We start from the raw sequence: 22,749 nt of genomic DNA on the forward strand, positions 1-22,749 counted from the left end.
TGAAACACATCAACAGACAAAGGACACTTTTTAAATTAAATAAATACAAACAAAAAAGTTAATTTTTATCCTCAGCCTACCACACATAACTCAAACACACCTGCAATTATGAAACAAACATGAAATACTGCGAGGGAGTTAACTTGTGAAACATTCAAAGTATAGCTTCAAAACAGTCCATACACATGACCAATATTCCAGAAATATTTTAGGCTTTTATTTTTAATGCAGATTTGTCTAATTTCCGGTACTATTCTGGCCACCCACGGCTGGCGTGATAATGCCTCGTCCTCACTACAGACTTTAGGGCACCGCAAACGGAGGAGGGCGGATTTGACTAACGGACGCTTCACTGTCTCACGAGCTGCCACACAACCAGCAGCAGTAGTGGAGTTTAGAGACTTGATCCACTTCCGCTTATATATATTATGTTATAGAAATCAGTGCTCAGTTTGCTGCCGCAGTTGAGAAATCGCTCGTCTTCGCTCATCTGCAGCTTGATACTTGTCAGCAAATGCCGTGCGTTGTGTTGTTTGCTAATTTCTCGCCACATATCAAGCACACAGGTCAGCCTGCATCGTTGGCAGTGAAAGCAAATGAATACGTCCACGCAGAATGAAACTCTCTACTCTTCTCCGTGACTTTTCTTTCTTTTCTTTTTTTTATCCGTTGACAGTTTAGCGAGAGCGTGGCTCGCTGCTGGGAAGCTCAAGTGTCATAATAGGATGTGACTCACATTTCAGTTAAAAGAATATTTAAACTTTCATTTTTATTCTCAGTGACACAATATTACAGGGCTCTCAAGTTTTTAAGACAGGTAAGAGTGACATATCCTCCTCCTGACCCCTGTGTTAGCCCTTCCTTCAACTGACTCTTTAACACTCATGCAGCCTAACTCTGCCACAGACATTCTCCTCTCTACTCTGTCTTCCTCTCTTGATTCTCTCTGTCCTCTTACAACAGGAAAGGTCTGCAAGTCATTTCCGGCCCCGTGGCTGTCTGCTCAGAGAGACACATCAGAGAGCATCGGAAAGGAAATGGCGAAAATCCAAACATGCCAATGACCTGCTCGCCTATCACTCCCTTCTCTCCTCTTTCTCTGCCTCTATCTCTGCAGCAAAAAGCCTGTTCTACCAATCCAGAATTGAATCCTCTTTTTCTAACGCCAAAAAACTCTTCTCTATTTTCTCCAACCTCCTTGACCCCCCCCCCCCCCCCCCCCCCCCCAGCCCCCCTCCTCCCTTCTACCAAACCACTTTGTTCTGGTTCTGGACTTCAGGCTCCTGTATCGTCTGCCTGATGACAGGAGCGAGAAGAGTCTGTGCTGGGGGTGTGTTCTATCCCTGATGATGTGGTGTGCTCTCCTGGTTACTCTGGTGGAGTAAATGTCCTGTAGAAAGGGGAAAGCTGCTCCTGAGATGAACTGTGCAGTTGTTATCACACGCTGGAGTGCCTTCCTGTCCTGCAGTGCAGTTTGCATACCACACTGTGATGGAGCTGTAAGGACGCTCTCGACCGAACATCTGTAGAAGTTGCTGAGAATTTTGGGTGGCATGCCAAATTTCCTCAGCCTTCTTAGGAAATACAGTCGCTGCTGGGCCTTTTTGATGTTCTGCAGTGTGTTATGAGACCAGGTGAGGTCCTCGCTGATCTGCGTTCCGTGGAATTTAAAGGCTTTCATCCTTTCCACCTCTATCCCACCTATGCAAAGTGGTGTGTGCTGCACCCTCTTCCTCCTTGGGTCGATAATCATCTCCTTGGTCTTGTCTGCGTTCAAGGAGAGATTATTATCCCGACACCAGGCCACAAGTTCCTCCACCTCTCTTCTGTACGCTGTCTCAGCTGATCATTCCAATGACCGTTGTATCATCCGCAAACTTGATGATGCTGGTGTTTTCCTGGGAGGCCACACAGTCGTATGTGAAGAGGGTGTAAAGCAAGGGACTCAGTATTCATATGTTATTTCATTTGTTTACTCTGCTGTGATTTAAAAAAACTTTCTGTTATATATTTTATTGATTGCTTTATTTTTTTAATTTGCTTTATTTTTAATCCAGGCCATATTTTACTTGATATGAGAGAAGAACATGTATTTATTACGAGAGTATATTTATAATTCGTCCAGTTCAATTTGAAAACTGACAATAAATATTTTGGAGATATTATGTAATTTAACTTTCTTTATTTAATTTGACAGTGCAAAAGGTATTGAATGTGAATAATAACAGGCAAACATTAAAATTTGGGAAACATAATGTACAAAGCATGGCCTGAATCTGCAGCGTCACACACACTCTTTTATGTGTGAGTAGAAACATAAATAATGCAGATGGTTGAAGAGCTAACTGAATGGTTTGATGAGTATAAAAGCATAATATAATAATACATATGATGTCCACTAGAGGGAGACAGAGCTTGTCTCAGACACAAATGTCTCTCAAGTAGTCAGACATGTTTTGACAGAAAAAGCACAGGTGTGACCTTGAATGGTAATAATAGCACCGGTGCTTTTCCTGTTATTACAAGCTATCTGCATGTAGTTTATATGCCATTTTATGTATTCCTATGTTCTATGAACAGATTTGCTTTCATTGCACTCAGGCTTACACACACATACACACCGTTTTATGTAATTAGAGGATGAAATCCCAGATTATGTCAATAACATTTATTTAAAAAGTAAAATATTAGGCTCATCTCGCAGAGCCAGACCAGGTCTCTAAAGCACTGTGTCATCGCTAAATAAAGGTCTGGCTCCACACATTATCCTTCTACTGAAAAACACTCTGAATTGTTGTATTTCTTCGTACCAATAACAGTCTTATTTTGAGAATCCCTTGTCATGCTAAATGTAGGCAGGTGAAATTTGGAATGACACCATATACAGAGCTATATTCAGGGTTCTTTATTTCTTGACTTCAATTATTGTTAGAGTTTCTGATACGTGGCAACTTCCACTGCGAACACAGAAATCTCACTTTAACACATTCTTTTCCACTAACTCAAAGTGCATACATCAAGTGTATAAATAAGGGCATGAATAAAGTGCAAAAATAACTGCAGTGGCAACTCCTCTGTTAAAACCAAATAAAAGACAACAAACAATACCACACAGTTAACTCTGAAATTAAACACAATTAAACAGTTGGTCCATTAACAAACAGAAATGATGCAGTACATTACAATATACTCACTACATACTATCTTGGGCTAGCTCACGTGCACAGTGGCGGCTATAGGCATTCATCCCATACAGCACTAGGGGTGGGAATCACCAGAGGTCCCACGATTCAATTTGATCACGATACTTGGGTCCCGATTCAATACTATCACGATTCTGCGATATATTGAGTATTGCGATTTTATTCCCTTTTTTTCACTGCAAATTGTCCACAAAGAAAAACTTTGTCAACATATTGTATCTAAGAAGAAACCATTTTCAGTCTGTTCATCTCACTTCAAATCATTTTTATTGCAGCAAAATGTGATTGTCAAGCAGACAAACTGACCAACACTTTCATAAATGTTGCACCTGACAAATTGAACTGCTTGTACAGTCTGCATTGTCGCGTTATTCGAGCTGGACGCGCCAGAGAGGGGGCGGGGCTTATCTCTGTGGTTTATCTCCGTGCAAAGAGTTTCCATTTCTGCCTCCACCATGAAAATAACTACTATTTCTGCTTTATACTTGTTGTGGAAATCCCAAAGACGTCGGAGCATCGAACGCCGTCGTGTCTGGGTTCATAATATTACTTCTCCAGGAACTGCGTCGGGATGACGGTGTTACGGATTAACAGGCGGCCGTGTTAAGCCTAATTTATGGTTCTCCGTCAGGTCGACGGTGTACCTACGCCGTCGACGCAGACCCCTACGCCGTAGCCTGACGCGCACCTCCAAAAAATCCTAACTACGCGTCGGGTTGACGCGGACCGTAAGCGCTGTGATTGGTCCGCTCAGAACGTAATTTCCGGCAGTTGCTTTTTCCCAGCCTCGACCGGTTTAGTGGTCGTACAGACCACCTCCGCAAACGTCTTCTCTGTCGCCTGCGCTTCAACATTTGCAATATAAGCATTTGCTCTTCAATATTGATGAGCTCCAACTTTAATGCAGCCGCTCCAACTTGGTCGCCATTGTTTACTGTGACCGGAATTCGGCTATAACCCCTGAAACCACACAGACACACCCTCCTGGCGGCATGGCGGTTAATTGCAGAGCAACGCGGTCCCTCGACGCAGAACTTCGAATGCTCAACGACGGCGACCTGACGGAGAACCATAAACTAGGCTTTAACTGCCGACTTTCGGCCGGAAGTCACCAGTTAACACGTCCGCCTGTTAATCCGTAACACCGGCCGCTTCCAGCGCTACGAGAGTACCAGCAGCCAGTTTGATCTATGCTTGAGTTAACGTCTTTGACCAGCGCCATGTCACGCATGTTGTCCTGTGCGCCGTGCAACAGCTGTGCAGCAGCGCCGCTACGAGTGAAGTCCAGTCGTTTGATTTACACGCGGACGGCGCATTCCTCATTTCTTTCTCCAATGCCTCCCATAATTGATTACATAAAAAAAAGATACTATCGATACTATATCGCCACGCAAACTATCGCGATACTATGCTGAATCGATTTTTTCCCCCACTCCTATACAGCACATGTAGATATCTGCAAACATAGGACCAATTTGAGTCACCATCGGCGCATTTAGCGACATATAATACATTTCCGGACATCTATACAGTCATATTAGTGAAAATATTAGTGAACTATCATTTTAAGCATATTCACCAACCTGGAAAACGAACGCTCCACAGAAAGTAAAGGATTTCACTTTGTTTGTTCCTGACGTCTCGCTGGCTCCCTGAGAAACACAGTGCCCTCTAGTGGCCCCAGCGGTGACAACTCCCCTCCCACTGGGTTACATAACAGTTGTTGGTTCAGTGTGTGTCTTTAATGCAGTTTTCTATGTTTAAGTTTGGTAAGGTTAGTATTTTGCTAATGTGATTTCCTCTACAGATCGGTAGAAAGACACAGCTTGACACCTATTTTTTTTTAGATTGGGTAACTCAGAAATGTTCATGTGCTTTTGTGGTGTTCGGGTCTCTGGAACCCGTTTTAGTTTTTTATCAAAAGAAAAATTATACGATTCATTATTTTTTCAAACTCAGACTCATTGGCCTGGGCTCATTTTCTGTAAAGAACATTCATCAGAACACATTTTCAATGACCACACTGTATCCCCCACTACACATTTATATTACATACAGGATATTCGGGTCCACCGGACCCAGGGCTAATAAGAGTGTGGAAATTGCATAGAACCTCAGGGTTTTATGCTTTAACCTCAGGGTTCTATGCTTTGACCTCAGGGTTCTATGCTCTGACATCAGGGTTCTATGCTTTGACCTCAGGGTTCTATGCTCTGACATCAGCTAGTTCCAAAATGAAGATGAGCCCCAGGACCAGCCCATCATCAGCTAGCAAGTGAAGAATTCTGGATATTAAAAAAGTGTGACATTGAACGGTCTTCTTGAATAAAGATCTGGCTGCCTGTGATGCCACTTCCTTGTATACTTGGAACTTACACGTCTACACAGAGAAGTCTGATGGAGGAGCCACTCAGATTAAATCAAGGAATGAGAATTGTCCTGGACATGACTCAGTGTACACAACATCACATGCAACACATTTCTTTACGCCACAAAAGCTGTGACAGGAGCTCCTTAAAACATGTCTATAATAAGGTCAAACAGATCAGTACTCTTCCTGCTACTCATCTCATTTCCCTTTTCTTTACAGATCAAAATTATAATCCGACTACAGGCGTCATTCCCTGTTAGACAACGTTTTCTTATTTGTTTTAAGTGTATGTGCTTGAAAAGGTGTGGTTACATTTAGAAAAATATCATGGTTATTGTAGATGCTTATGGTTGAAATTAAAACTACAGTAGGGTGGGGTCCTGTCAGCTCAGAATAAACATCTTCATCAATTTCACATCACGTTGGCAACATAATAAAACACACTATGAATAAGTTAAATACAACCAAATACAGGCAATGCAACCAAACACGAGCAATACATTCATATATAGAAATATTCTGCAAAGGCAGTAAACCCAACCAAATACCCAAAAAAACCTAGTTACAAAATAAAAGAAGTTTCCTGGAGAAACAACTGATACGGACTGTTGTAGGACTGTTGTATTATAGGAGACAGTTTGCTGTAATACAATTGTCCTGCAATAAAACCTGCCATCATGAAGGCTACAATGTTCAGGTCCGTGCTTAATGGCAGCAACATCTGTGCAATGCAATACAGTTCAATACCAACCCAAACGGCATCCTCCAAAAGTGTACTCAAATGATTATATTTATTTAGAGTTCTTAAAACAGATTTGTGTTTCTGTTTTCTTTCACTTTAGGACATTTTATTTTTAACAGATATATCTATTCTCATTTTCAATTAAATGTATTTTAATTAGCCCAAAATTACAAATTTGCCTCCGAGGGCTTTATAATATGTAACACATGTCTTGCACCGGAACTCGGAAGTGGTACATTGTCTCTATACCTGTCACAAACGTCAACCATTGTTTGAGCAAACAGGATGTGCCCAGGGGTGTACCCTATCTTTGTGCCAATGTTATGTCAGACAAGCACAATGGTCTTTGAATGGGATACAAAAACAACACTAGTTATTTGACAAGGTGGTTCATAAATCAAGCAGCTGTTTGTGCACACAAGTATAAAAAGGATTGCTTTCTCTGCATGCAGATCACAGCTGCTTCCAGGGTGCGAGGGAGCTACAAGGTAGGTCTTTGATCAAATTGCTGATCCACTTTATTCTCCATGTGTCATTTTGTCAGGAGAGAAATTAACTAAATCAGGTACAACTTTACACTTGATGTATCACAAATACATCTAACGGTAATCATATTCTGCTGAAGTTCGTGTAGGGAGGAGGTCTGGGTGGTGACAGCGTGGGTAAGTAGCCTATTAATCATGAATGTGTAAATGATCATCGTTTTTAAGATCTGAGGGTCTGAACGTGCTCTAACTATTGACCATAGGGCCATATGAGGTTTTGTGGCCTGTGTTTTGTCAATTTTTGTCTTATTGTTTAATCAAAGACAATTCAGACCAACCTCTTCCCATCCAGCTTTTAAATGAAAATCAAATGACCCGGTGCCATTTCGACTTGCATTTTATGTCAACTTTTGATTTCCTCCAAGGATCATGGATAAGATACACAGCTTTAATTTAGACTGTTACGGTGGAGTTCTCAAAAAATGTTTTTGCGTATTATCTATATGTATGTGTAGAAAAGTATATGATTAATAACATAACATGAGTATGAACCTATTCAACAGGATGATGTCTCCAGCTGGGGTCTTTGTCTTGTTGGCTGTTCTCGGACAGACATATGGCCTTTTAGGTGAGACTACTCCGTTCAGTGGTTCAGTCAAATTATTGATATTTTCCTCAATTCATTCCAATTGTAGTATATAGACATACTGTATGTAATATGTATGTAATATCTTTCTTAGTGTATCTTCAACATCACATGCCATAACTAAACACTGCTCAAACTTGTGATTTGTATCAAATAAAGTGCCAAATAGATGACTTTGAGCAGAAGTTATATTAAATATGCTGATTATTTGGTGGCTTTGGTCAGATCCAAACATGTAATGTTTCTGTGCCTTCTCCAATCTTTAATGATAACTTTTGTGAGTTCATCTAGGAACTAATATTGCTCGAGGTGGAAAAGTGACTCAGTCCTCTGTGGGGTGGGGTGGCATTCCTGAAAAGGCCGTTGATGGAAACTGTGCTAGCCGATATGGACACAGATCCTGTACCCACACACAAAAACAAAGACAGCCATGGTGGAGACTGGACCTCCTGAAGACGTATAGCATCAACACCGTCATCATCACCAACAGAGGAGATTGTTGACCCAATAGGATCAATGGTGCTGAGATCCACATTGGGAATTCCCTCAATGACAATGGCAACAATAATCCCAGGTAACCCCACTTTCTGATTGATATCATTTTTGAATATTGTACATTGCTTGTGTAAGTTACAGGACGTCAGTGTACAGGATAAGTACATTGTTTCCTGCCAGAAACCCAAATGTTTCAGTACAACATCATCATCAGTATCTGAATTAGATTCAATGGGGAGAACTAAGCATTGTTTTACTCTTGTGACACCTGTAACTGAATTGAATTAAATGTAGTTTTACTCATAATTCAGTTTTCTTTGTCGTCAGATGTGCTGTCATCATGAGGAAATTATCTCTAACTGGACCTGGTTGAATTGTAATTGAATACTCCTGCTTTAGTGCATGCCTGTTAAAAGTTAAAAAGTATTGAATGTGAATAATAACAGGAAAACATTAAAGTCTGGGAAACATCATGTACAAAGCATGTCCTGAGTCTGCAGTGTCACACACTGGTTTATGTGTGAGTAGAAACATAAATAATGCAGATGGTTGAAGAGCTAACTGAATGGTTTGATGAGTATAAAAGCAGAATATAATAATAGATACAAGAGCTTGTCTCAGGCACAAATGTATCTCAAGTAGTCAAACATGTCTTGAAAGAAAAAGCACAGGTGTAACCACCTTAAATGGTAATAAGACCTGTTATTACAAGCCATCTGCATGTAGTTTATATGCCATTTCATGTATTCATATGTTCTATGAACAGATTTGTTTTCATTGCACTCAGGCTTACACACACATACACACCGTTTTATGTAATTGCGTTGATGTTTTAATGTTTTGACCAAAGATTTGTCAGTTTAATACTCTTTTTATGAAGAAATGTAATTGAATAAATTAAACTAATGTCTCTTTGTTTACTGTTGAAAAGACGAACAAAAGGCCAATTAAGCTCCACCTTCAAGCCCCTACCCATGGTGTACTCAATGGTGTTTCTACTAACTGTGTCTGGTTAGACCGCCTCTCTCTGCAAAGAAAGCTGTCAAAAGATGAATGTTATAGGTTGCATAACTTCTTCGCTAGAGACAAACAACCTGACCCAAACCCGACAGGTTTGTTTGTATGGCTCTCAAATTTAATAATAACAGGACAACTTTAAAGTTCCAGCAACTGCAGTTAGTCTGGGCAAGCTACTGCACAAAGCATGGCCTGAGTCTACCTCACACATTTGTTTATGTGTGACTGTTTTTGTTGAGGTAGCGCCATCTCATGGTGGGACCCTGCAAGTGAATACATGGAGTTTTCTGTTGAAGTGCATTTTTGCTGCTGTTTAAATTACATAACTGTTCATTCAATGCTAGTTGGGCTTGCACGTTGACCTGTGCAGCTGACAACTTCTCACCATCACCAACATGCCCTTCTTTCTCTCTTCTGGCCCGTGTACAAAATCACCTTCCTCCTTTTCCCCCAAGATTAGCATGTAAATGTCATGCACACTCACACATTTGCGTACAGCACGCTGATTCAGCTGACCAGTTCATTTAACTTGAAAAAGAAACATTGCTAAGAGCAAAGAGCAAATATCAATTATTTTATTAATAATAATAAAAAGCATAACTTAATCTACCCCAGACAGAGCTCTATCGGTTAAGCCACGTCTCAGCAATGCCCTGAACCTGAAACCACCACGACTTCTAACACATTTCCTGTTTCACACAATACTTTAAGCCTTAAACCTTTAAACCTCAGAGTTTAGGGTACTTGCATCAGCCATTTTGTTCTGGTTAACAACCACCAATGTTCATTTTTTTCTGTTGATTTCTATCTTTCTTGCCTTCTTCTCCCAATCGCTCTCGTCTGGGTATTTATTCCATCAGATATGAAATCCATCAGTCTCACCGGCAGCAATATTTCAAACATGGACGCTTCATCACTGGGCCACTGTCAGAGAGTGGTGGTCGGTGGTATCCCACTCCCATTTCACACACACACGCAAATAAAATCCCATAGTTCATAGTTGTTGGTTTCAACAGTTCTTTTATAGAAACATGGCGGAGTCTTGCTGTAACTCTGAACAGTGCAATCCACTACTTTCCTCCATAAAGCTAAACATGGGAATTAACAGATTATCATGAATTAACAACAGCACTCTAAACACTCGTGACTATGTGGATTTCATATATGTGACATGAAAGCACGGACAGTGGGTTAGGTTGGTCACAGCACGCGACTAATATCTACATCGATGTTTACCTTACACACACACAATACAGGCAACGAGACGTTGACGGAAACTTGAGGAATTTTTTGGTAATACGTTTGTGTTAGCTATTGCATGCGGTCACTTTCAGATCAATCAACCGTGAATGACAAAGCCTTAAATTCTCAAAAGGCTTCATATTATAGACCATTTTTCCAGTTGATTGAAATGAAAGTGACAACTTGTGTATATAAGTGTGTGTGTGTATGTGTAAAGGTGCGGGCTGCAGCTCAGTAGCTTAGTTAACAGGCAGAAAGCATCACACCTCACAGCCGGTTCACACAGACTACTTTCTGTTGCTCCTAAACAATGTAAAAAAAAAGAAAATCTCCTTGGATGTATCAAATCCCGCTGCTGCTCCTCCATATTATCTGTAAGTTGCAGGTTTGGGAAGTCAGTGTGTGTTCTGGTTGACATCTAGCATTCGCAGGAACGGCCTGCAGAGAAGCAGACGGACAGAAAGGGGAGTTCCCAAATCAGATGTTAATTTGCTGCTTGAAAATGGGATCCGGAACATGACACACTGGGTTATACAAACAAAATGACAATCATTAACGCATTAGCAACATACATTCTTCATGAAAGGTGAGGCTGATATTTAAGTTTGATTTGCAGTGATGATATACACATTATAATTCTCTGTATGTGAAAAGAGAGAGAATAGAGAAAGAGAAAGAGAGAGAGAGAGAGAGAGAGAGAGAGAGAGAGAGAGAGATCCCTTGTATGTGGAAATTGCCAGTGCAGTATGTCCCTATGGGCCACTGCTGAGGTGTTTATATACTGTCCCCTCCCCCACACACAGTGTTTTTCCACATGGGCCACCTGTGTATTTTGTCTTAACAAGGTTAACAAAAAGCATATGTCATCATGAGCACCATCATCTGGCTTGAGATCGGCTACACATTTATGAATATCTGCATTTTAAAACTCAAGATCTTTTATGGCTGCAACATAAACACTAAAATAATGCACGGCCAACCGGTCAAGTTGCAGTTTACAACATGTCTGTCCAAAATCTCATTACTTCATTATTTTGTCTGATCCGACATTTGTGTGAAATTGTCATAATCTGCACATTCATGCTTCAGTTTTGGTCAGAAACGTGTTTTGTGAGGTCACAGTGACCTTGACCTTTGACCACAATCCGTTCATCCTTGAGTCCAAGTGGACGTCTGTGCCAAATTTGAAGAAATTCCCTTCAGCCGTTCAGGAGAAGGGGACGGACGGACGGACGGACGCACAACCAGAAAACATAAAGCCAAAACTGTCGGCGAGTCATAAAAAGAGTATGGTTGCCTCAAACCACTCTTCCTCTCCCTACGCCCCTCCCCTCTCTGCATGCGAGACACCCAGAGTCCCACCACCTGTTGAACAGCAAGGTCCATGGTATCAGAGTCCAGCACTACGGGACATTTCCATACTGGGTTTGTATGTGCGTGTGACACAAGGCTGTTAACAGGGAAACAGATGGGCAGAGTAAATATAACTTTAGACCTGAGCAGGACGTCAACTGGGTGATGAAATCTTAGGAGGGATAACAACCTGTTATTTTGCTACACACGTCTGAATATGTATGCAGCAATGGTTGGTTTCTGAGGGGAGGGTGGCCAAAAGACATGTATTGGAGAAGTGGGAAGACAGGTCTATCTATTTAAAATAATTGAATTGTGGTAATGTGAAAAGGAAAGACAATTGATTTGCTGGTTTTAGCGGTCGATGCTCATGTCATGCGTCTGTGGTTACAAGTGATCATCCTCTCTGTTGACATTTACAGTGAACCACAACTGCAAATATTGTTTTATTAAAATGATTAATACACATTTTAGTGGAACTGAGTTGTGTTAAAGAAGTAAAACCTAGTCTTGGCTGCTGGTTTTTCTTTTAGATATAGAAGGTAAAGAGCTGGGAGGTGAACATGTGTTACCTTGGTCGGAGAGCATCTGCTGAGCATTGCTTCCTGTCCTCCTCCTGCAAAGGGCAGAAAGGAGAGAGTCAGGGACATGTAGACTTCTATGATCACAAGTGCTTTAATGCTGGACTGTATGAAGGATTCACCTCTTGTCCTGGTTGAACTTGCACCTGCAGTGGCCACCTGGAGCAAGAGGAAAGAACAGATAGCTTTCTTTACATCTGTGTATTTGTGCGTTGTTCGAGGCGGTTTATGACTCTGTATGTGTGGGTAAGGGTGTGTGCATGCTTTGCATCTTACTGAACAGGATAGTGATGCCAATGAGACAGAGGACAGCAGCTAGGATCAGGCCTCCAACACGCAGCCTGTGGTAGTCTGCAGAAAGAGGTCAGGGTTACCGTGTGAAAATGTATTAAAAAATAATGCATCCGAGTAAAGAAACATGCAAGCAAATTAAATGGGAAACACCGTTATATACATGTTAAAAGTGATCTACAGCCCTTTATGTCAATCACACAGATCAGCTCCCAAAGGCCATGAACTTCTCAATAATAGTGCAAATATTATATAAAATAATAGATTACCAAAGGTAAAAGGGTCCTCCTCCACTGCAGGAACAGAAAGAATTGGGGTCAGTTGAAAGTTGGTATGAGCAGCAGATAAGAGAGGATATGCAGAAATATCCACATATTAGTGACGTAATAAAGTCAACAGTACGAAGATGATGAAACACAGTGACCTAGTTTGAGTATCTCGCTGATGGCATAATCAATACATTTCAACATAAAAGTGACATTTTATTTAAATTTGTATAATAAATGTAAAAAAACAACAACACATGGCTCTTATGGTTATCTTATCTCGTTATTGTAAAAATGTAGATCTGATATAATAATAATAATAATAATAATAATAACATAATAGAGATATATTCTTTCTTGGATGAGACATATTCACCATATTACTCAAAAATTGACAGTAGTTGGGAACATCATAATAGTGTACTTACAGTTCTGTTCTTCAGCAACCACCAGGGACACGACTGCAAGAGTTCAGAAAGAGTCAAACTTTAATATCTCATTGTGTTTATGAGGGGTCATGAGCGTGGAAAAGCAAAATATCTCCCTGCTGTTGGAAATTATAGATTCATGTAACACTTTGAATAGTTTCACTCATACGGAGTTAGTGCAATTAATATTGCAAAAACATTTGATTTTTGTATTCTATTTTTGGCTGCTTTTGAGGAAAGACTATTTAGACTCGTTGACAAATAAAACTGTCAGAATCAATGAATCAAACAGCTGTTAAAAAGCTCCTAAATCTTTCTGCATTTATTGAAAATCCAGATCTGTTTAAAAACGTGACATAACACTCTGCCTGTTTTATCTCTCTTCCTCCTTATCCAGCCCATCTTTTCTCTTCTACAACACCTGGAGGAGCTGTGGATGTTTTCAGGACGGAAATTGTACAGCACTTCATTTTCCATCTTACTTACAGTGTTAGGGATTTGTTTTATTTCTACACATAATCAAATCAGACGTCCAGACGGTTTAACATCTCAAGTGAAGGGTCAACCAGACAGCCAGTGACAAGATTATCTCTCTCACAACTCACCCCCTCTGTCAGACGTGTTATAGTGTCACAAAAACATAAATACTTCAGCAATGTGCAGAGGAAGACAGACCTGTGACAGAATTCCCCCAGTAAAGAGGAAATGGAGCAAACAGATCACAGTACTTAGTGGTACATTCCGGCCTCCTGACTAGGAGAGGTCTTTATCACCCTCCTTTAATTGTGTCTCCACTGGTCAGTGCCAGGTTGTCTTAGCGGTCCAGCATCGTAGTTTCTAGACCTCGTTTCCTTATCTTAGCCTTTTCCGAGCGTTTTTTGATACTTTAGGCTGTCTTAGAGATGCAACATTGATGTGTTTGGTGACTAAAACTGAATGGAATGGATTTTTAAAGAAGGCCTGATTAAATGCTCAGACTTTAAAAAGAGTTGTACTCACATGTCATCAACACCAAAGCACCGATCTTTGACATCTTCACGCTTGAGGTTGTTTACTGTTTACCTGCAGAGACAAGTACAAACACGGACATCATCAACAATCAAGGAGGTAACTAAATTAATTTATACTAATAATAGTTTTGTATACAGCTTTACATTCTAAGTTAGATACTGTAGCAAAAATCCTCAGTGATAAAAAGTGATAAATGTGCCTTTCCTTCTGTCGATTGAAACCAATAACTTCTAACTGTTGTGCATTGCCGGCCATTAGAGCAAGACTCCAGTTGTATCAACATGGGAGTAAATTCCATTATCTTCAGTCCTAGTGGCTCAAATACTCAAATTCTAATGTGTATGTGTGTGTGTGTGTGTGTGTGTGTGTGTGTGTGTGTGTGTGTGTGTGTGTGTGTGTGTGTGTGTGTGTGTGTGTGTGTGTGTGTGTGTGTGTGCGCATGTTAGAAAGTGGATTACAATAGTCCAAACTGGCTTGCACTAGCCACAAGTCAACAGAGAGCTGATGGAACATTTAGCCTTGCTGTGTTTTCTGACGGGCACTAAAAGGACTAAAACACACACAGTGTGTGCATCCGTTCCCTCTGAAGCGCACACAAAGAAATCTGATCAAATTTAGATACGGTACAAAGTGGCCTATCCCGCTCTCTTTCACACTCAGAAACTCGATCTGATGTTGATGCGTACAAAGTGCTTTAATGGAGCCTCAACAGGAGAACTAAATCACTCTGCATAAAGCATGACACTGCTGCCACATTTCTCTTCTTCCCTCTTTCTAAGCTTTCCTTTGCTGATGAAAAAATCCATGAGAATAATATTAAAGTGCACTCACCCAAAGCTATTCTCGTCTGTAATGCTAGTTTAATTTTATCGCAAGCATTAGTGTGTAGATGGTTAGCGCCGAGCTTCTTTTTGAGGTTCCATCAGTCGAGGGAGATGTTTTTATTTTCCAATCCCTGCTAATTATTAAAAACTGACAAAAAGCGTTCTCATCTTATAAACACCTCCAGGCAGAAATCTCTCTCAACAGTGAGACAGGATGTTAAATAATCCCACTTTTCTGATCATTAATGAACAAGTACATTTCCTGACAGCCGTAATTGCATCCCACACAGCGTCTGAGGGACTCCGTGTCCGTGCAGCAGCAGAGGTAACGTGTGCTGGCAGGAGACACACCTCAAGTTACGCAGCAGTGATTTTCCACTTATTGCCCTTTCCCATCCCACCTTCAAACTGCCATTCACATGCAGTCACGCGTGTTTGAGAAAACCTGCGCAAACACATCCTGCCGAAGCTACTGCTAAACCTGCAACAGTATGATTGGCTCAAATGGGAGCTTTATGACAATGGTTGGGGGACAGTTTTAACTTATTTTTTCTCGAACAAACAAGAGAAAATGGTGTTGTAGGATAAAATATATGTTTACCTTTAGTTTGGGCTGTTGAGTAGTTTCTTTTTTTATTTCTGGGTGCCTGTTTGTGTCAATGGTTTCACACTATTCCACTGATCTACAGGTGGCTCTGATGAGCCAAGAAACACACTAATGTTGTAACAAAGGCAGCGAAGAAGAAGACTGCCACCATGAATACAGGATTCAAGCTTTTCAGTCTTTGATATTGTTTTACGAGAAAGAAATGCATTCAGCACTTTCAATAGAGCTCGAGGATACAAGCAATATGTTTCTGTAATTAACCCTAGATCACAAACATCGGGGGATTTTTACCCGTGTGATTGTGGTTATGTAATTTTCATTGTGTTGCTTTTGTCTGAGTTGCGTGGGTCCTTGTGTAGCTTTAGACTGCTCACTGACGTCATTGAAAGTAGGTGTGTCTCCCTGCTCCAATCTCTAGTTTTTTCAACAGGCACGTGTTCGGGTGATTTTCCCCCGACGATAGTGATAGAGGATAAAAAAAAAATAGGATGAATATTACCATTGAAGGGAGACGTTTCCTTCACAGAACAAGGCTCACATTGACAATTCCCTAATTCTTCACCCGATTTTCCCCATGATACCGTTTTTTTGTTTTATGAGAAGTTCGGTAAAATAAAAGAAGAGTACTTGTCTTGTATTGTTGTATTTTGAATATATTTTTTATCAGGTACATTATATTGGGGAAAATATACCCGACGTTAGTGACAGTGTTACTATTTGTAACGTTAGTGTTCTAGGGTTAATGACAACTTTTGCCCTATAAGGCACATTTAAGCTCTATAGAAGAGACTGACAGTGCATCTGATGGGATGATACTTTTACAAGATGCTACAGTTCAGACTCAATTCCCAGCATTAAGTACAATGTGTAGCATAGTTTTCAAGAGTATCTTCAAGCACACACCACCACCACCAACAACAACAACAGTATCCTCCCAGTAAAGGAGTATGTGAGTAAAACAATGTGTTCCCCTGCTCGGCTGTTGGTATTTTGGAGTGCAGTAGAAAGGGAGAAAAGACAAGAGCAGGACGAGTGCACCTCTCCTGGTGCCTCTCCACAGCAACCCATGGCGAGGCAGGGGAATGTAGAGGATGGGAAACAGGCCAACAACCACTAGAGAATGGTTTACCTCAGGAGAAAGCCACACAGAGAGACGCAGGGCAAAGACAGGAGAGAGAAGGACAGGGACAGAGAAGACGACCAAGGGGGCAAACTGAGAGTGGGACTGTTAGAAGGGGGAGGCAGAGGAGAGAAGAGCGAGAACGGGATAGTGTGAGCAACAGAGAGGCCAATATACAACAGGTTGGCGCTGCCCTGCTCCTATTTGAAGATCATATTCTAAAGCAAATGTTAGTGTAAGGCGGAGCCAGGAGGTGAGAGCTGGAGGTGTGCTGACAAATCATTGGGGTTATGGATAATTAAGAAGCCAAGAGCACCCTGGTGGATAAGCATGGAGTATGTAACGTGCTCACGAAGAAAAGTGCTCCTTCAACACAACATCAAATGTCTTTAAGGCCTGCAACTAACTATTTTTCATTCATCTGCTGATTTTTGTGATGACTGACAAATAGTTTTCTCTAAAATGTGAAAAAGTAGTGAAAACGGTCCAAACGTCAAAGATATTCAGCATACTAACATATAAGACAAAGAAAAGCAGCGACCACTCACACCAGAGTGGCTGGAACCAGCAGATTTGGGGCATTTTTGCTCGAAAGACAACTTAATAAATGAAAAGACTATCAAAATAGTTGCCGCTTCATTTTCTGTCAATTGACTAAACAAATAATCAACTAATTGTGTCAGATTTAATTTAGTTACAGTTTACATTTTTACAAAACGAACAAGAATCCTACAGGGTTGCAGCAAAACGTTTTATGAACAGAAGGCTGATACCAAAGAAGGTTTTATGATTATGAAAATAGCCAAAGCATTTCTGAAGTAATCTATTTTCCCCTTCGTACAAGTTCCCTGTGAAGCCTCTTCTCCAGCTCCGCCTGGTCCAGGGATAAAGAGATGTCTGTTCTGGCTCTTCCTGTCTCCAACTGGTCCTGCTTTTTTTGTTTTCAACTCCTGCTGCATCTCTTTCTTTCTCTTCCTGTCTTCAGGACTGCTTTTCTACAGTTTGTCTCGTGCTATAATGTCTCTACATCCTCTGCTTCTTTCCTACTCCTTTCCATTTTTGTGAAAAGCTTAACAAATTGCCACTGTTTCACAGTGCTCTTCTGCTTTTGTTGCGCTGCTGTCTTCTTTCCCATCCTCTCCAGCCTCTTCAGAGCTCTGTCACACCTCTTCATGTCAGTCTTCACTCTCCTCTCCTTTTGTTAAGTTGTTTCCACTCATTAATCCCTTTCCTTTCAAACTCCCTGTAGCACAGGCCTTCTAGGCGCTATGCCCGTCTCACACTCAGACACTTTCATCTTCTCTTTTACGCCCCACTCTTCTCTCCCAATCTCATCCAACAGTCAGGTTGCACAATAAGCTGCAGAGGCCGCTAAAGAGTCCCAACTCTTAATGCAGCTACGTAGCAAAGTTTGATGAACTAACATGAAACTTCTGAAACAACCACATTTAGCCATTGATTCTTAAAACTGCTTATCCTGTTCAGGGTCAGGAGGGAAGAGTCAAACCAACCTGGAATATGAGGAGTATGAAACATAGATGTCATCATGTTTAAAAAAAATCAACACATCTTTACCTAAGTGTGTACAAATTCTTTATCCCAGAAACCAGAAATAACATTTTGTGCTTCCTCTACTTTGTGTGCACGTGACTGTGTGTTGTGATATGTAGTGTGCACAGCATGTATGTGTGGCTTAGTCCCTGTTGCAGTTTCCACTCCCCCACCCGACCCTTTGAGAGCTGGACACTAGTGCGTTTGTGTGTTCCTGTACTGCACTACAAAGACAGCTGCCTTTTCTCAGTGGCATTTTTTATTCTTAAATTAGCAGCACTGAATTCCAGTGTGCAGTATATCCTTTCATGTGACACACGCACACACACACACACACACACACACACACACACACACTCACACACACACAAGTCTCTGGCGTTGTCGACTAACCACAGTGTGAACCTGCTTTGCAATCTGGGAGGAAATATCTGCATTTATCTGTTGAATTTATCTTAAGTTGTTCCTCCCTTCACTTTATCAATACACTCACAAACGTATCATTATATGACTCGAGCACATCATGTTTCTGCGGAACCGAATGTCTGGAAATGCGATTGACAAAGTGCATGACGAGGGTTTTCTGAATAATTTGTCTCTGCGGCTGCTGAGCCAAGTGATAACATCCAACAGCTACGGACCAAGATGGGTTCCGACAGGGAAAAGAAGCATGCGAGATAGAAAGATAGAGACCGACAGGTGTTGGGGGGGCAGTTAACTAACAAAGAAAGGGAACCAGGGATGGAGAAAGTACAAACAAGATTAGTTGGGTGAGCAAGAGAAGGAGAGACAAGGAGGAAGAAGTATTCAAGCCTGGGGGAAGGAGAGAGGGAGGCAGGAAGACGAGGGAGAGGGCGGTCGGGGAGCGAGGGAACGATGAGGGACACACAGACGGACAGAAGGTACGAGGGAGTGGAGCATACTAGAGCCATGAGTCACACGGCAAGCACAAGGCTCGCACACACACTTCATGAGGTCCGTTGGTTAGAACTTCCACAAAACTAAACACAAGCGCACCGATTCACTGGCGGCTTCTCTAACACACTTTGTAAATCCCTGAATCTACCGTTGAGAGACAGATGATTAAAGTCTTCATTTCAACGGTTATAACCTAACTATGGAGGTGCAAATAACAAACATCTGGACTGGTTCTCCCAGTAGAAGTCTCTGCTGGGTTGTAAATGAAAGGTAACACGGGGAATGCACTGAAGGTCACTGGCACAGTCAAAAAATCAATGTCTTCTTGTTGAGGTTCTAGATTTGTGTTTGTGAGACACCGACGTGAAAGTAGAGGAAAGGTGAGGAGGAAGTGTGTCTCGCCTAAGAACGCTGCCCCTTTCCCCCCCACTCACTCTTGTTTTCTTTTTTTAGGAAATATGGTCACGTGCGGAGAGGTGAGGACAGCAGGCGAGATTTCTGTCCCCTGAGAGAGCAAAGACAACTCTGTCTGTCGCCACCTTCGCTCACCCTCCCTCCATCTCTGCCTCTCAGCCCGTGACATCTCTCATCTCTATCCACCTCCGTTCTCTCCCTGAAGAACTGGGCTCATACCAGGTGAACTAAAGGTGCACGGAAATCTGTCAAAAGCCCAAAACAGAAGATATTCTGCAGTCAGATAGGTGCGAGTTTATTGTGCGAATCCATCTTTGCCACCCTGTGCTCAAACTTATTCTCACAGTATGTCGGAGCACTAAAATATCCCAAAACACATTTGGTGCTGAAGTTCGTGTCTCATTTTTTGAAGAAACTCTGAAATCAAATCCGTTTGTTGCTAAGCAATCATATTCCTGCAATGCGTGGCAAACTATTGATTTGTCTGGGCAGAAGTGTTTCTAATCCTTATTGTGAACACAAATGCCTCTACATAATTCATGCAGCCTAAGAAGACTAACAGGCATCTCCTCTTGCACTGCTAAACATCATCAATCTTTGACATACGTATATTAGTAATCTTTATTTACTATGACGAGGACGGCTGGTTTCCCTCCGCGCCCTGTTTACTTCAGTTACTGGTGTGCAACATTTTAACTCCAACAAACCACCACAGAAAGAACATCCACTTACATGCACAGACAAAGTGTAGATAGCTTGACAAAGAGTGTATGAGCTTTGCAGAATGCTGAAGGTCATGGCAGCACCACATGCTCCAAACACAATAGATGTTACCACTGCAGTCGTCACTCTCCGCCTCTTGTACCACCCATTTCTCCCCGGACACCAAAACCTGACGTTTACCTCTGGCTTCTTGTTTATTACACATGTACCCGTGGTGACAGATACACATTCATAATGTAAAAACACAACAACCCCACAGCTGTTTCAACTGCTCATGCATCTCTATCGTCTCATATTCAGTTCATTGCTCATGGGATTCACCCACTTCCATAAGCTTTGTCAGAAAGGATGTGGAAGCCAGCCTTATATTAGCGCTGAGATAATAAGTCAAAGCTAATTGATGGATGTCAGTTTGACTACCCATTAATCATTAACAGAGTTTATTAAGTCAATACGCAAAATTCTTGCAGGTTACAGCCCCTAAAAATGGGAGTGTGATTGTTTCAATTGTACATTTGGAGGCTAAATGACTTGATTATTCCAACAAATGATAATTATAGCAGAATTTGACGCCTCCTGTATCTGTCCTTGTCCCAATCTGTCCTTGTGTCACATAGTAGAAAATTGTTATCGCCAGTGTTCTTATCAACTTGCCTTTACACACACACACACACACACACACACACACACACACACACACACACACACACACACACACACACAGTATGTGGTCAATAAAGCATGTGAGAGTATGACAAGATTGAATGATTCCACTGCAGGAAGTCTTCATTGGTACTGTGCATCAGGAGTAAAATGCGTGGCTTTTGAATAACGTATCTAATATTGTCTATTTATTTGAAACACATGACAGCAGCGATGCCTGGCATCAAGACTAAAGACCTCCAACATCTGTCTGTTTTTCTCGCATCTGGTCGGTTAAACAAGAACTTAAGGTACCAACAGACACAACGCACTTTCTTTCTTTCTTTCTTTCTTTCTTTCTTTCTAATGTCAATGGGAGTATTTAAAGCCTGCTGCGTACTCCCACAAATGTTGACGTGAGCATGTGCTACCAAAGCGCGTGAGAGAAGACGACCCTCGCCGTTACGCACGTTGGCCCGTGGGCGCGTGCGGTTCCATTGTCCTGGCACTGGTAGGGCTCGAGTAAAAATGTCAGCCGGACAACGTTACAGGCTTATGACACATGTTGCATTGTACATTCACATTTTACTGAATTATAGACTTGTTTCTGTAAAAAAAGAAGAAAGAAAAAAAACGTTTCTAAATTGAATTCGAGGCTCTTTGAGTTTTATGTGACTTTACAGGCCGGTTCCTAAGAAACACAGATATTTAACAACAGTGTCCATCGCAAACAAAGATGTGAGGAAGCGAGCTCAAACCTTTCTCTAACATTATCCGTAGTTCGCTAAACGGAGCTTCTTTGGGCTGAAAGTATGCGTACGCGCACAAATGAGACATTTTTACTTCATCAACATCCTCAGAAAGAAAACACCAAAGAGAACGGCGTTTAGTGAGATTTTAGTTTTTTCTTTTTCTTTGTCAACACTTACCTCTCGCACGCAGTGTTGAGCAACGACACAAAAAAAAACGAGGCAATTTCTCCCGAGAAGGCGGATATCTGACCCAGAACCAGATACTTTTCTCCACACAGAACGCCAACACCCTGCCCTCAGCTCTGTGACACTCAACAGGTTGGCTTGATTTTGGAAAAGGGGGCTGAGTTTGGAAACGCTGGGAGTTTTGTCCGTGAATTCTGATCCTGGATCGGTTTCTGTCATCCGGCTGGCGGCTGAAGAGCGTGAGGCTTGGGGATAAGCGGGGCGTGGAAGCTGATCCAGGGTCGGGAGGACTGAGCGCCGGGAGGGAGGAGTGAAGCGTTAATGTTTGCTTGTCGAGAACGAAGATGTCGAAGTTTGTCGAGTTCGTAGAAACGACAAAAACGAATTAGTTTCGAACTAAAGATTATCGTATAATAATTTAGGCTAATCTTTGGTATTGCAATGCATTTACTATTATAATAATAAGATAATATAACGGCTGTAAAATTCAAGATCAATAACTGCCCTCCATTTTAAAAGCTAAAGTCATTAAAGGTCATAGAGTATGACAAGCTGACATATATATTATACATGTGGAAAAGCAACACTGACATAATGGCAATTTGGTTCCACAAAGTGATATTTATTTTCATTTTGGATGTGAACACGACAGGTTTCTAACCATCTTCCCCTCTAATCTTATCAATGTTGAAATGGATGACCACATGATTAATTTAGTCTTATCTAATCTAATCAAACTAGTTCATCAACAACAGGCCATAATGATGAAAATATGTTCCTAATAATGCCCTAATAACAACATACAACATTATGGTAGTGACTAAACTAATTTTTAAACGGACTAAATATGTGGAGACGGTCATGTGTTTTCAGGGATAAAC

The 22,749-nt window shown here is 41.4% G+C and overlaps 1 protein-coding gene across 3 annotated transcripts; it reads right to left on the minus strand.

Annotated features, from left to right (window-relative positions):
- Positions 1-9,551: 9,551 nt before the first annotated feature.
- On the minus strand, positions 9,552-21,993 carry fxyd3 (FXYD domain containing ion transport regulator 3). Of its 3 annotated transcripts, none has more exons than XM_079227073.1 (8): positions 21,860-21,993; positions 14,120-14,182; positions 13,121-13,153; positions 12,696-12,719; positions 12,412-12,486; positions 12,258-12,294; positions 12,127-12,170; positions 9,552-10,639 (listed from the first exon to the last, which is right to left on the minus strand). In XM_079227073.1, exons 2-8 carry the CDS (start codon positions 14,151-14,153, stop codon positions 10,620-10,622), a joined length of 267 nt encoding a protein of 88 aa, XP_079083199.1. In that variant the 5' UTR covers positions 14,154-14,182; positions 21,860-21,993; the 3' UTR covers positions 9,552-10,619. The 3 variants fall into 3 exon arrangements, with proteins under 3 accessions (XP_079083199.1, XP_079083201.1, XP_079083200.1); XM_079227075.1 differs by lacking the exon at positions 21,860-21,993 and adding an exon at positions 19,586-19,716; XM_079227074.1 differs by lacking the exon at positions 21,860-21,993 and adding an exon at positions 14,963-15,052.
- Positions 21,994-22,749: the final 756 nt, after the last annotated feature.

The sequence above is a fragment of the Taurulus bubalis genome (genome assembly GCF_910589615.1).
Source record: "Taurulus bubalis genome assembly, chromosome: 12".
Taxonomy (NCBI): domain Eukaryota; kingdom Metazoa; phylum Chordata; class Actinopteri; order Perciformes; family Cottidae; genus Taurulus; species Taurulus bubalis.